Source organism: Callithrix jacchus, chromosome 18 (assembly GCF_049354715.1).
Source record: "Callithrix jacchus isolate 240 chromosome 18, calJac240_pri, whole genome shotgun sequence".
In the NCBI taxonomy this organism is placed as follows: Eukaryota; Metazoa; Chordata; class Mammalia; order Primates; family Cebidae; genus Callithrix; species Callithrix jacchus.
Genome location: NC_133519.1, coordinates 14,831,967 through 14,847,192, shown reverse-complemented (window position 1 = coordinate 14,847,192; position 15,226 = coordinate 14,831,967). Strand labels below are relative to the sequence as shown.

The 15,226-nt window shown below is 50.4% G+C and overlaps 1 protein-coding gene across 2 annotated transcripts in view; it reads right to left on the bottom strand.

The window, feature by feature from the left end:
• IL6R (interleukin 6 receptor) overlaps window positions 1–15,226 on the bottom strand; it is a 62,505-nt gene that overhangs the window by 19,736 nt on the left and 27,543 nt on the right. For both annotated transcript variants that reach the window (XM_008984435.5, NM_001267756.1), the window contains 5 exon segments: window positions 14,492–14,740; window positions 13,063–13,186; window positions 8,429–8,610; window positions 7,975–8,141; window positions 7,046–7,187 (listed from right to left, as the gene is read on the bottom strand). In XM_008984435.5, coding sequence (XP_008982683.2) covers window positions 7,046–7,187; window positions 7,975–8,141; window positions 8,429–8,610; window positions 13,063–13,186; window positions 14,492–14,740 — 864 coding nt within the window.

Sequence of the window (15,226 nt, the reverse complement as noted above, 5' to 3'; positions counted from 1 at the left end):
GGGGGCTGCACCTGCTGAAGTCCAGGCTCCAGAGCCCCCCTCTATGGCCTTCCACCTCTACTGCTACAGGGGCCCACCAAGGCCGGCCTCCACCTGCCCCACTCAGACCACCCACACAGCTGTGTCAGCCTCACCAAGCAGCTCCCTGTCACCTCCCGTTGCTCACAGCTCCGTGCCTTGGCAGCTGCTGTTCTCTCTGCCTACAATCCCCATTTTCTATCTGGGACCCTCCTACACATCCTTCAAGGTACTATTCAATTGTCACCTCCTCCATGAAGCTTTTCCTGCTATGTCTAAACCTCCCCAAGGCTTACGGCCTTATGGCGCTGTGAGCACCATCTATTACATATTAGATGGTGGGATTCACGCCCTCCTCCAGCCCCCTCAGCACATACTAAAACCACCAGGAAAGCTTTCTCAACCCACCCACCAGATTCCAAAGCACTGAGTTCAGGATGGCATCCAGGATAGTGATTCTGGGATGTCCCTGGTCCCACTCTTCTCCTCCCAAGAACCAGCACTGCCCTCTAATTGCTGAGCCCTTACATGTGCACTATGCTTTAACATTTCTAAAGAATATCTTTTTTTTTTTTTTTTTTTTGAGACGGAGTTTCGCTCTTGTTACCCAGGCTGGAGTGCAATGGCGCGATCTCGGCTCACCGCAACCTCCACCCACTGGGTTCAGGCAATTCTCCCGCCTCAGCCTCCTGAGTAGCTGGGATTACAGGCACACGCCACCATGCCCAGCTAATTTTTTGTATTTTCAGTAGAGATGGGGTTTCACCATATTGACCAGGATGGTCTTGATCTCTTGACCTCGTGATCCACCGGCCTTGGCCTCCCAAAGTGCTGGGATTACAGGCTTGAGCCACCACACCCGGCCAAGAATATCTTTTCATCAGACTCACAAAAACTCTCTGAAAGGGACAAGATAGGTGCTATCATGCCTACTTTACAGATGGCAAGACTGAGGCTCTGAAAGCAGGACTAACTTTACCAGTGTCATACAACCTGATTCCCAGATGCTTCCCAGGACCTCTGTCTCTCAGACGCCACCACTCCCACACCTAGGCTGGGGGCAAGGTGCTTCCTGCCTGTCTGGGCCATGAGAGCTGAAGGTCCTTGGGGTGGGTGAGCTCACCCCATACGGTGATACAGTGTCTAGCACAGCAGCGCGTCCCTCACAGCCACATAACCGCGGACAGTAACACACACCTCACCCAGAGTTCTAACCTTCCTGTTATTTTTCAGAACTGCCCACCAATTTCCAACCTGAATCCCTCTCTTGCATCAGAATTATCCAAGTTCCTCTTGCTCTGCCCTCAGTCGAGAGGGAAACAGCAGGTTTCTTTCATGGATATATTCACCGCTGGGTTTTGAAGAGTTCCCCTGCCTCAAACCACACATATATACGGTGGAGAGCTCAAAGTCTTCCACTGCTTATGTGAGAAGAAACAGATCGTTTTGTCTGAGCTCCCACAGAAGCTGTGTATCACCTGGAAAGTGAAAATCGTACCCAGTGCTGGCCAGATAGCCCCCACCACGCCATCTTCCGATAGAGGGAGGTGTCAGCAACTTAAAGGGGGACATTTATAAATGAGACCAGATCCAGGGGAAGGTGGCCAGACAGGTGAGAAATTCACAGACCAACCCAGGTAACAACCTGGGAAGAGGAACCCAATTAGATGCAGGTCTGGGAACTCCAAAAGAATTCCGAGAGAGCAGACTAGGAGATTTGTCATCGGTTATCCCCAAGGACAGAGCAAGGGCCAGTGAGGCCAGAGTTAGGTTCACATAAGAAAGAACTTTCTATTTGAATAGATAATTCTCCAAAGATATAGGAATGGCCAAGAAGCACATGAAAAAATGCTCAGGCGGGGCACAGTGGCTCACATCTGTAATCCCAGCACTTTGGGAGGCCGAGACAAGTGGATCACTTGAGGTCAACAGTTCAAGAGCAGCCTGACCAACATAATGAAACTTCGTCTCTACTAAAAATACAAAAATTAGCTGGGTGTGGTAGCACATGCCAATCCCAACTGTTCAGGCATGAGATTCACTTGAAGACGGGAGGTGGAGGTTGCAGGGAGCCAAGATTGTCCCATCGCAGTCCAGACTGGACGAGAGAGAGAGAGAGAGAGAGAGACTCTGTCTTAAAAAACAAAAAAAAAGACGGTAATTATTAGGAAATGCAAATCAAAACCACAGTGAGATAACACTTCACATCCATAAAGAGGACTATTGTAACAAAATGAAAACAAGTGCTGGCAAGCATGTGGGGAAATCGGAACCCTAATACACTCTAATGTAAGTGTAAAATGGTGCAGCCACTGTGGAAACAGTATGGCATTGCCATGAAAATTGGCGCACACCTGTAATACCAGCACTTTGGGAGGCTGAGGTGGCTGGATCACCAGGTCAGGAGTTCAGGACCAGCCTGGCCAACATAGTGAAACCCCAACTCTACTAAAAATACAAAAATTAGCCAGGTGTGGTGGCAGGTGCCTGTAATTCCAGCTACTTGGAAGGCTGAGGCAGGAGAATCGTTTGAACCCGGCAGGCAGAGGTTGCAGTGAGCTGAGATTGCAATACTGCACTTCAGCCTGGGTGGGTGACAGAGTGAGACTCTGTCTCAAAAAAAGAGAAAGAGAGAGAGAGAGAAAGAAAGAGAAGGAGGGAGGGAGGGAGGGAAGGAAAGAAGGAAGGAAGGAAGGAAGGAAGGGAGGAATGGAGGGAGGGAGGAAGGGAGGGAGGGAGGGAGGAAGGAAGGAAGGAAGGAAGGAAGGAAGGAAGGAAGGAAGGAAGGAAGGAAGGAGAGAGAGGGAGGGAAGGGGGGAGGCAGGGAAGGAAGGAAGGAAGGAAGGAAGGAAGGAAGGAAGGAAGGAAGGAAGGAAGGAAGGAGAGAGAGAGAGAGGGAGGGAAGGAGGGAGGGAAGGAAGGAAGGAAGGAAGGAAGGAAGGAAGGAAGGACCTAAAGTAGTCAAACTCACAGGGAAGGAAAGTAGAATGGTGGTTGCCTTTAGCTGGGGGAAGGAGTGGGTGAATGGGAGTTACTATTTAACAGCTTCTGTGTTTCAATTTTATAAGATAAATGAAGTCCTGGGATGTACAGTGGTGATGGTTGCACAATGATACTTAATGCCGCAGAGCTGTGCACTTAAAAATGATATAAATGGGGTCTCTCTCTCCCCCCCAGCCTAGATTAAAAAAAGAGAGAGAAATAAAAAAATTTTTTAAAAATAATAATAATAAAAATAATATGTGCCATGGGCTGGGCACGGTGGCACATGCCTGTAATCCCAGCACTTCGGGAGGCCAAGGTGGCTAGATCACCTGAGGTCAGGAGTTCAAGACCAGCCGGACTAATATGTTGAAACCCTGGCTCCACTAAAAATACAAAAATTAGCCAGCGTGGTGGCAGGCGCCTGTAGTCCCAGCTACTCTGGAGGCTGAGACAGGAGAATTGCTTGAACCCGGGAGGGAGAGGTTACAGTGAGACAAGATCACGACACTGCACTCCAGCCTGCACAACAGGGTGAGACTCCATCTCAAATAATAATAATAATAATATAAATGGTAAATTTTATATTATGTATATTTTACAATTTAAAAATTTTTAGAAGAAGAAACTTTAACAAAACGAGACTGCTTAAAGCTGCTTGTGACTATCTAAACTAAGTGGTTGGAATAAAAGGTAAAATAGGGGTCAGCCTATATCTGGAATTCCTCTTCCTCTGCGTGATGTTAGAGCTGATTTTTCCCCCTTGAAAAGGCCTCCAAAGCCACACTGATGCTTAGCATTCAGATAATGAGCATGTTTGGTTCCAAGTCTATACAAATGAAAGAAAACCACGACAGGTCAGTACCATCTCCCCGAAGGATGTACTCAGGTACTAGAATGGTCTCCTAAGGAAGATGTAGTAGTTAGGCCCCACTCTTCATCCAGGTCTGAGCGGGAAATAAGCTTCTGAGGAGAGGGCCCAATAGGAAGCTGGCTCCTGTTCTTGATGAACGGGGAAAGTGCCAACAAAGACGGAAGCCTGCACTTGGTATTACTGCATCCAGCTGGCATTTCATCCTAGCCCCCAGCCTACTCCTCTGGCTCTCCCCAGCACAGGAAGGGCAAGGGACCAGGACCCGCAGTACAAAGCCAGCCAGGAGGAAGAGCCATCACCCCCCACCATCCAATCTGGGGGAAGAATGCGCAGCCTGTAGGTAAAACGCTTCTCTCCCTGGGCCAGGGCTAGGAGAAAGTGGCAGGGGTAGGGATGGGACTGATAGCATTTCTAGCTTTTCCTTTTTATCCATACTTAGTCAAATAAATGGGTATCTTAATCTTTTTTTGTTCTAACTGCCAAGTATTTGAGAATGATTAATTTGGTTCAACTATGCTACAGGGCTAGAAACATTTGACCCCAACATAAGCCAGGAAGCCATCTACAACAAAAACCCAGGAACAATAAAACAGATTGCTACAAGGGGTAGTAAGCTCTCTGTTTCTGGAAGCATTCAAGCGATTCTCCTGACTCAGCCTCCTGAGAAACTGGGACTATAGGCTCACACCACCATGCCTGGCTAATTTTTGTGTTTTTAGGAGAGATGGGGTTTCACCATGTTGGCCAGGATGGTCTCAATCTCTTGACCTCATAATCTGCCTGCCTCGGCCTCCCAAAGTGCTGAAATTACAGGCATGAGCCACTGCACCTGGCCAACATTTTTTTTTTTTTTTTTGAGACAGGGTTTCTCCTCGTTGCCCGGGCTGGAGTACAATGGCACAATCACAGCTCACTGCAACCCCTGCCTCTTGGGCTCAAGCAATCCTCCCACTGCAGCCTCCTAAGTAGCTGGGACCACAGGCACGGGCCACCACGCCCGGCTAATTTTTAAAAATCTTTTGTAGAGATGGGGTTTCGCCATGTTGCCCAGGTTTGTCTGGAACTCCCTGGCCTCCAGCAATCCACCCGCCTTGGCCTCCCAAAGTGCTGGGATTACTAGTGTGAGTCACCACACCTGGCTAAACTTCTAAAATTTTTTATCAAATTAATACATACACATGGCAAAGAAGTAATAAACAGCTTATAACACTGAGCAGTGGTCCCTTGTCCCACACCTTCCATTTCTACTCCTGCTTTCTAAGGAAGCTGCTTGACGCTTTCTGTTTCTAGTTATTCTGCTGGTGCCCTCCTTAACTCTAAACAAGCTTATATGGCTTTCTTTTTTTCCTGATAAAACAATTTGAGGTATTATCTATCAATACCCTGCTATGGAAGGTTAGGATTTAGACCTAGAATGCAGGAATCTCCCTGACCACAACCCAGAAAGTGGTCAGCCAAAACGTAGCCAGGTATGGTGGCATGAGCCTGTCGTCCCAGCTACTCGGGTGGCTGAGTCAGGAGAATCACTTCAACCTGGAAGGCGGAGGTTGTAGTGAGCGAAGATCGTGCCACTGCACTCAAGCCTGGCGACAAAGTGACACTCCGTTTAAAAAAAAAAAAGTTTCTGATTGCTGCATAATATTCCATGGTGTATATGTGCCACATTTTTCCAATCCAGTCTATTATCAATGGGCATTTGGGTTGATTCCAGGTCTTTGCTATTGTAAACAGTGCTGCAATGAACATTCGTGTACATGTGTCCTTATAGTAGAACGATGAGTTTGTGTCGTTTGTAGGGACATGGATGAATCTGGAGAACGTCATCCTCAGCAAACTGACACAAGAACAGAAAATGAAACACCGCATATTCTCACTCATAGGCGGGTGATGAAAAATGAGAACACATGGACACAGAAAGGGGAGTACTAAACACTGGGGTCTATTGGGGGGAAAAGGGGAGGGCCAGTGGGAGGAGGAGGTGGGGAGGGATAGCCTGGGGAGAAGTGCCAAATGTGGGTGAAGGGGAGAAGGAAAGAAAAGCACACTGCCATGTGTGTTCCTACGCAACTGTCTTACATGCTCTGCTCATGTACCCCAAAACCTAAAATCCAATAAAAAATTAAAAAAAAAAAAAAAGTTAAGTTTTTAAAAAATTCCACAGGGTTTTAAAATATACATATTAATCATTAATCATGCAGTTACTAAATAATGTTTCCAAAAGTAATTGACAACATGAGGAATATTACATTTATACATATAAACACACACATGTATCTAGAAAAAAGAAAGCCGCATACTAACATGATCTTACTGTTTCTCTAGGTAATAAAAATACTGGTGATAATTATTATTTTCACGTTTTTCTGGAATTTTTCATGTTCTACAACAAACATGCTAATTTCAACACTCCCCAAATGGCAATTATTATTACCTTTAACATTTGAAAAAAATAAAAAGTATGAGTAACTACCCTGGATTAAATACAGCTAACTTCTCTGCAGCTGGTCCCTCCAGCTGTGGCGGCATCCCCACCCGCCTGCCCTGAGTCTGGGCTGGCAGCTGAGGATGAGAAGCACAGGGAGAACTGAGGGCCCTGGCCACCAGCCAGCACCATCGTCAGACATGTCAGCGAGGCCACCTCGGACCATCCTGATCTGATGGCAGCTGCATTCCTGATTCAGGCAACACCAGCAGAAGAGCTGCCTAACCGACTGTATTTTTTGAATCTCAAGGAGATAAATGGTTGTTGTTTTAAGCCACTCGTTTTTTGCTTTTTTTTTTTTTTTTTTTGAAGCAGAGTTTCACTCTTGTCGCCCAGGCTGGAGTACAATGGCCCAACCTCGGCTCACCGCAACCTCCACCTCCCGGATTCAAGCGATTCTCCTGCCTCAGCCTCCCGAGTAGCTGGGATTACAGGCACCTGTCACCACATCCAGCTAATTTTTGTATTTTTACTAGAGATGGGGTTTCACCATGTTGGCCAGGCTGGTCTCGAACTCCTGACCTCAGGTGATCCACCCGCCTCAGCCTCCCAAAGTGCTGGGATTATAGGTGTGAGCCACCGTGCCTGGCCTAAGCCACTCATTTTGAGGCCACTTGTCACATCGCAATGGATAGCTGATGCAGTGAGAGTTGAAACATCCCTTCCTCCCTCGGTGCCCACTGCCGTACCTGTCCAAGGTGTGCCCATGACCTCTGGGCTCCACTCGCTCCATTTGCCTTGTCCGAACTCCTCCTGGGCGCGAAGCTGCACCACGTGCCTCAGGCCGCTCCAGGCGTCGTAGATGACACAGTGATGCTGGAGGTCCCTGACCTGAGGGTGGGGGCACAGTGACTCTGAGGAGGGGCCTAGGGTGGTGCTAGGCACGCAGCTCCCTAGCAGGTTGGTGCCTTGGTCAGCCCTGTGCTTTGGCTGGCAGAGGCCCCCAGAGGCTCCCACCTCCCCGAAGGCTCCGATAGAGAGGGGGTTGCCCTCAGGGCCCACGGAAGTTGAATCGCAAAGTCCCCGCCCCACCCCTGCACTATAGAATCAGACAAGCCACAACCCTTGATGTGTCTATAGCCCAAACCTCTTCCCACATTGCTCTCCTCACAGACAGGCCTGGGAAGAGGAGACTGGCCTGGCATTATCCTGCTCATTTAATAAATGAGACCACCAAGGCTCAGAAAGCTTACAACATTTATCCACGGCCACAAAGGTAGCCAATTGTGAAGCAGGACCTAGAGCCTATGGTTTTCTTTCTTTCTTTCTTTCTTTGAGATGGAGTCTCACCCAGGCCGGAGTGCAGTGTGCGATCTCTACCCACAATAACCTCCACCACCTGGGTTCAAGCGATTCTCCTGTCTCAGCCCCCGGAGTAGCTGGGATTATAGCACGTGCTGCCACGCCTGGCTCATTTTTGTGTTTTTAGGAGAGACAGGGTTTCACTATGTTGGCCAGGCTGGTCTTGAATTCCTGACCTTGGGTGATGCACCCACCTCAGCCTCCCGCAGTGCCAGGATTACAGGCCTGAGCCACTGTACCCGGCCTCCAGTACCCTTTCTCCTATACTCAAGCATCTGGGAGCACCTTTCTGACCAGAAGTAAAACATAACTCTACCATCCATGTTGTGAATGTCTTTGATCGTTCAGCCCGATAGCGGAGCTGAAACTGCAGTCTGTAGAAAGTTGAGTTCCAGGAGGGGGGGTCTTGCCAGGTGACACTGAGCCAGCGGGGGTTTCTGGCCACAGCAGTGACTGTGATGTTGGCAGGAGGATCGGGCTGCACTGTGGGAAAAGGGAGCATGGACTTTATGCAGCAGCAAATACAGTGCGGGGAAGTCCAGGCAGGCTGAGATCCCAGCAGGCTGGGCCCCACCCAGCCCCGTTCACTCCCCATGCACAGCACCACAAGGCCCTGCTTCATCACTGCCACACTTCCTGGCAAGCAATGCCCAAAATGCACCAACCCACCAGACCCCTCCACCACCTCTTCCCTGCCCCTCCGAGAAGTCCATAAGGAGGATCACATTAAAAGAGAAGGAAACTGCTGGAGCGGGGAAGAGCTTACGTACAGATTCCACAACCCTGAAAGGTTTGCGCTTTGCTGAACTTGCTCCCGACACTACTGGCGACGCACAGGGACACTATGTAGAAAGAGCTGTCTCCCTCTGGGACGGCCAACTGGCAGGAGAACTTGCGGGACTCCTGGGAATACTGGCACGGCTCCTGGAAGTCTTTGGCTGGACTGTTATCACTGTTAGACACGAAACAAGGCAGGGCTCGTCTGTCAGTTTCTGCACAGACTCAAGAGGGGAGAGCAGGGGGAAGTGGAATCCCGGCTCCAGAGTTTTGTTTGCTTGCTTGTTTTTGAGACGAAGTCTTGCTCTGTCGCCAGGCTGGAGTGTAGTGGCACTATCTCGGCTCACTGCAACTTCTGCCTCCTCGGTTCAAGCGATTCTCCTGCCTCAGCCTCCGGAGTAGCTGGGACTATAGATGTGCACCACCACACCAGGCTAATTTTTGTATTTTTAGTAGAGACAGGGTTTCACCATGTTGGCCAGGATGGTCTCAATCTCTTGACCTCATGATCTGCCCACCTCAGCCTCCCAAAGTGCTAGGATTACAGGCGTGAGCCACCACACCTGGCTTTTTTTTTTTTTTTTTGAGATGGAATCTCCCTCTGTCACCCAGGCTGGAGTGCAATGGTGCAATCTCGGCTTACTGCAAACTTCACCTCCTGGGTTCAAGTGATTCTCCTGCCTTGGCCTCCCATGCATACCCAACTTATTTTTGTATTTTTAATAGAGATGGGGTTTCACCATGTTGGTCAGGCTGGTCTTGAACTCCAGACCTCAGGTGATCCACCCGCCTTGGCCTCCAAAGTACTTGGATTACAGGTGTGAGCCACCACGCCCGGCCAATTTTTGTATTTTTAGTAGAGACGGGGGTTTCAACATGTTGGCTAGGCTGGTCCTGAACCCTTGCCTCAGGTGATCATCCCCCCTCCACCTCCTCCACCTCCCAAAGTGGTGGGATTACAGGCATGAGCCAACGTGCCCAGCCGGTTCTGTTAAGATTGAGAAATAAACGTAAAATCTAGAGACAAAGAAACTAGCTAGATTTATAAATATATATAAACCTGTAGTGCCTGGCACAAGAGGTGAGAGGGGCTAGGCTGGAGGGCTCAGCCAGTCACTCAGGCAACAGAGGGCTGGCCAGCTCTGGTCTCCCGCCAGGCCTGTGCTCTTTGCACTTTAGGGGATGTAGAAATGAATCAAGAGCGGCCCCACCCTGGCTTCAAGGCATTAACCAAAAAGATCTGTCAGCCAGATGCAGTGGCTCCCGCCTGTAATCCCAGCACTTTGGGAGGCCAAGGTGGGTGTATCACAAGGTCAGGAGTTTGAGACCAGCCTGACCAACATGGTGAAACCCCATTTCTATTAAAAATACAAAAAATTAGCCAGGCATGGTGGCACACACTTGTAACTCCAGCTACTCAGGAGGCTGAGGCAGGAGAGTCGCTTGAACCCAGGAGACGGAGGTTGCAGTGAGCCAAGATCGCATCACTGCACTCCAGCCTGGGTGACAGAGCAAGACTCCCTCTCAAAAAAAAAAAAAAAAAAAAACTATCCTCAGATGACTAGATACCCAACAGAAATGCCACTTCAGAGACACAAAAAGTGCTTGAGGGGTTTTGGCAGGTGAGTCCAGAAAAGAATGCTGGGTGACTGAAGACATTCGAGGTGAGTCAGCCACCATCCCACCTGTCCTGGAAACCTGAGGCTTCACTCTCTTATGACACATGTGGGCATGCGAGGCCACTCTGCGGCTGGGGTGACGAGTCTCCCACCTCTGACTGAGGTTTGAACCTTGGGCTCCCACCGAGTCCAGCACATGAGACAAACTCAACCTTCCCAGGCTGAATGAAAGTCCCCTTCCTCCTTCCCCCAACACCACCCAAACTTCCATCCACCCACACTGGGAAGGCAGGGTCAGCGACTGCTCTACGCCTATGCCCAGGCCGGGTAAGAGGGCAGGACTCAGTCTTACTGGCCTGCATCTCTCCCACTGCCCCAGCACCGCCCCTGGTCAAAGGTGGAGGCTGAGCTCACCCACGCCTGTGGAAGAAGGGGTGAGCAGTACTGCAGTTGGGCAAGAGTATGAAAGCAGACACACCAGAGAAAAAGCAGAGCTCCCAGTGATCCCTTTCCAAGGGCCTGTCTCTTCCAGGCCCTGCAGCATCCGGAGGTCTGAGTGGCACCTGAGTGGGTGCTGGGGCCCCTGAGGCTCTTGCAGCCACTTCCCCTGCTCTCTCCTCACTTCAAAGATGCCCAGTGACCATGCTGACTCTTCAGAGCAGATGACGCCAGCGCTGTGACACTGCATCCTCTCCTACTCCCACTGTCAACATAGAAAGTATTCCAGTCGGTGGCTCATGCCTGTAATCCCAGCACTTTTGGAGGCCAAGGCAGGCTGGTAACCTAAGGTTAGAAGTTTGAGACCAACCTGGCCAACATGGTGAAACTCTACGATCATTACTAAGAATACAGAGATTAGCTGGGTGTGGTGGTGCACAACTGTAGTCCCAGCTGCTCAGGAGGCTGAGGCAGGAGAATCGCTTAAGCCCTGGAGGCAGAGATGGCAGTGAGCTGAGATGGCGCCACTGCACTCCAGCCTGGGTGACAGAGCAAGACTCCCTCTCAAAAAAAAAAAAACATTCTGGTTGAAGTGTCAGAAATGACAGAGCTTTCCATGGGCTGGCCTGGGAAGCTGCCAGCCACCGTCCTGCCTAATCTTGTCTATGGTACAAGCCTTTGTGGTACAAACCAAGGCGTATCCTTCACTGGGCTGTGAAGCGATCTGGCCTGGCGGCATGAACTACAGGGGTAATGGCAGCTACATCATTTGCAAATGGGTAATCCGCACTTTCCAGCGTAGAAGACAGAACAAAGATGTAACTGCAACTCCGTGGAAACAGACCCAACTGGGAGCCGAACCACCCCGTTGAAGTCACTGCTCTGGCTTTCTGATTCGGTAGTCCTGCCTTATCTGAGGTCTTGCTTTCTCAGATTTCAGTTACCTGTGGTCAACTGCGGTCCAAAAATATTAAACAGAAAATTCCAGAAATTAGCACTTCAGAAGTTTTAAACTGCCCACTGTTCTGAGAAGTGTGATGAAATTTCATGCCGTCCCACCCAGGACATGAATCATCGCTTTGTTCAGCATTCCTCTACTGCGCATGCTACCCGTCGCTCGACCTGACATCCACCACCAGCATCACAGCTCGGTTACCAGAGTGACCCAAAACAGGTGATCCTCCTTCTGACACATAGTCAGAGAGTTGGTAGTAGCCTACCACTGAGTCACAATGCCTACACGTCTTTCACCTCACTTCATCTCGTCGTGCGGGCATTTCATGACCTTACATCATCACAAGAAGGGTGAGTACAGTAATAAGACATTTTGAGGGCCGGGCGCGGTGGCTCACGCCTGTAATCCCAGCACTATGGGAGGCTGAGGTGGGTGGATCACGAGGTCAAGAGATTGAGACCATCCTGGTCAACATGGTGAAACCCCGTCTCTACTAAAAAATACAAAAAATTAGCTGGGCATGGTGGCACGTGCCTGTAATCCCAGCTACTCAGGAGGCTGAGGCAGGAGAAATGCCTGAACCCAGGAGGCGGAGGTTGCGGTGAGCCAAGATCGCGCCATTGCACTCCAGCCTGGGTAACAAGAGCGAAACTCCGTCTCAAAAAAAAAAGACATTTTGAGAAAGAGAGAGACCACATTCACATAACAACCTTTATTACAGTGTGTTGTTAGCATCGTTCTATGTTATTATTATTGCTAACCTCTTACTGCACCTAAGTTATAAGCTATCATAAGACATGTCTATAGAAAAACATAGTTTATACAGGGTTCAGCACCGTTTACATTTTCAAGCATCCACTAAGGGTCTTGGAACGTGTCCTCCTTGCCGCGGTATTCTGATGACTGACAGCTCAAACTCAACTGTAAACCTCTGGACTAGGGAGACCGTGGCTCTGGGATGGGGACCGGCAAAACTGCAGAGACAGATTTGTTTTCAGCATCTTCCACCTCCTCTACATCCATGACTGATCGAATCCCAGGTCTTCCAGTGATGGCGCAGGGACCCCCATGCGGGGTGTGACTTCTCGCCCCAGGGCCCCCAGCTCCCTCTCCCCTGCCCATTACCACTTTCTCTCGTGCCTTTATCATGGAAATAGCCTGAAGTGCCCACAGGCTCAGACACTGATAATGGGCTGGCTGTCCTTCCCAGGGACGTCTGCATGTTTTTAGAGCAACGCCCATAACCTTTGGACTTTGAATGAAATCAGACAGACTGAGATTGAATTCCCAGCAGAGCCACTTACTAGCTAAGTGACCCAAACCCAGTTAATCAGTCTCTGGGCCTCAGTCTCTCCATCTGTTAAGTGAGAATAATCCCCACTTCCCATAGCTGTTGTGATAGCCAAGGTCAAGTGAATAGGACAAGGTTCCAAGCACAGGGCCCGGTTCAGGGGGACAGCCAAATGTAAATCTCAGTTCCCTCTCACCTCCTCTTCCTCAGCCTGAAGGAATTACTTCCTAATGATAACGTTTGGAATCATCTGAACCAGCCCCTCTCTGGGGACCTCAGGAAGGAGGCAGCAGATATGCTCGCAGCTCAGCCCAAGATACTTACAACTTCCTCACCAACAGCACAGCCTTGGTGGTCGGGGATGGGGTGCTCTGAGGACCCCACTCACAAACAACATTGCTGAGGGGGCTCTTCCGGAAGCAGGAGAGCTGGGGCTCCTCGGGAGGAACTGAAAGGAGAGCATGGCAGGCGTGAGCAGGTGGGCGGAGATCCTGGGGCACACCTGACCTCCCAGGCAGGGCAGCTTCCCTTGGGAGGGGAGCATGTGGCTCAGTCTCTCAGCCCCAGCCCTGAAGCCAGTCAGGACCAGACACCACGGCCACAGTCAGCCACACACGAATGGAATCTCCACTGGGAAATTAAAGGACACCCAAGTCCTCGTGTCAGGCTGTGACATGAATCAAGGACAGGGGAAGGGAAGCACCCAGGGCCAATTTGTCTAAAGAGGAGAGAGGATGATCAAAGGCAAGTCCTAGCCACTCTCGAGTTTCCTCCAGTAAAAAATAAACTGATGACAATGAAATGATGACAGCAGTGGTGATAAGCCTGCTTTCCCCGGCAGGGCTGCTGAAGGATTCCAAGAGATACAGGAAGGAAGTGCCTTGGCACAGGGCTCCGCACACAGGACACGGGTGCTAGGAAGTCTTTGTGTAGGTGGGAGGGAGCTAAGAACTTGCTAATTCTAAAAAAAATAAGAATAGCTAATTTGAGAGCTTAGGATGCATTATGCAGACTTTTTAGCACCACGTGTGTGATACACACACACAGACACACACATATGCAAATTCACATAGAATTCCTTTGCAACAACTCTAAGGTAAGGTAATAAAATTAACCATATAGGGTCGGGCGCAGTGGCTCACGCCTGTAATCCCAGCACTTTAGGAGGCTGAGGCAGGTGGATCACAAGGTCAGGAGTTCAAAACCAGCCTGGCCAAGATAGCGAAACCCCATCTCTACTAAAAATACAAAAATTAGCCGGGCATGGTGGCAGGCACCTGTAATCCCAGCTACGCAGGAGGCTGAGGCAGGAGAATTGCTTGAACCCAGGAGATGGAGGTTGCAGTGAGCCGAGTTTGTGCCACTGCACTCCAGCCTGGGCAACAGAGTGAGACTCCACCTCAAAAAAAAAAAAAATTGACCTTATTTTGCCAAAGATGAAACTGAGGGGTGGTGAAGTGAAACTGTATGTGAGGGGCAGGATTCAAACCCAGGCTCCCTGTCTCGGGGCCCCAGACTATTCAGTTCACCAGAAGTCCTAACTCCCAAAGCCAACGTTCCCCATCAGTAAGACACCCCACCCAGCCACAGTCTTGGCCGGCATCTAGCTGGCAGACATTTGTGGGCCTTCCCCAAAATTCTTGCACCAAGGAAATGGCAGGAGTTTGAAGGTTCAGACAGGGACTGTCTCTGGAACGCACAGGGCCTCATTTCTTAGGGGAACTGTCTCCGGGAGCTCTGAGGCACAACTTACCATCCACCAGCAAGTGCACAGTCCCAGCTGGGTGGCCGGCCTGGAAGCAGGAATAGTTTCCCGAGTCGTGGAGCTGCACCGACCTCAGCAGCAGCCTCCTTCCCATGCCAACCCATCTGCCGGGGTGGGCACCTTCAGCTGGCTTCTCGAGCACCCAGTCAACAGTGGCATTGTCTTCCAGCTCTCCCCAGGGGCAGGTCAGGGTCACATTGTCTCCCGGCAGGCTGGTCAGCACGCCTCTCGCCACCTCTGGGGAGGGAGGAGACACTCCGTAAGCCCACAGCCACTGAAGAAGCAGCTTTGTTCTGATCTGAGAAAGCCACGAGAGGCCTCAGTGCTAATCATGAAGGGGTCCAGGCCGCCTTCACCTCTGCCTGGATTGAGGCAGCAGTCTTCTGGTGGCACCCCCTACCTGGTCCCCACCATTCAGCTGCCTGGGAGAGCATTCTGAAGCAACGATCCAGCCACCCCACTCCCTGGATTAGAAAACCCTTCAAGGGCCTGCCACTGCCCACAGGATGAGGTTCACGCTCCTCAGTGTGGCCTGCACAGCCCTGCTGTCCTTGGAGGCCTCATCTCTCCCCACTCCTTAGAAGGTGTGGAGCCTTCCCCTCAGCTCCCCTCACTCTCCTCCTCACACTCGTTCTTCCCACATCATCCCCACGACCCCCTTCTATTCCAGGTCTCGGCCTAAACATCGCTTCCGCTCCCCCAGCTGCACGAGGCCCTCATTCA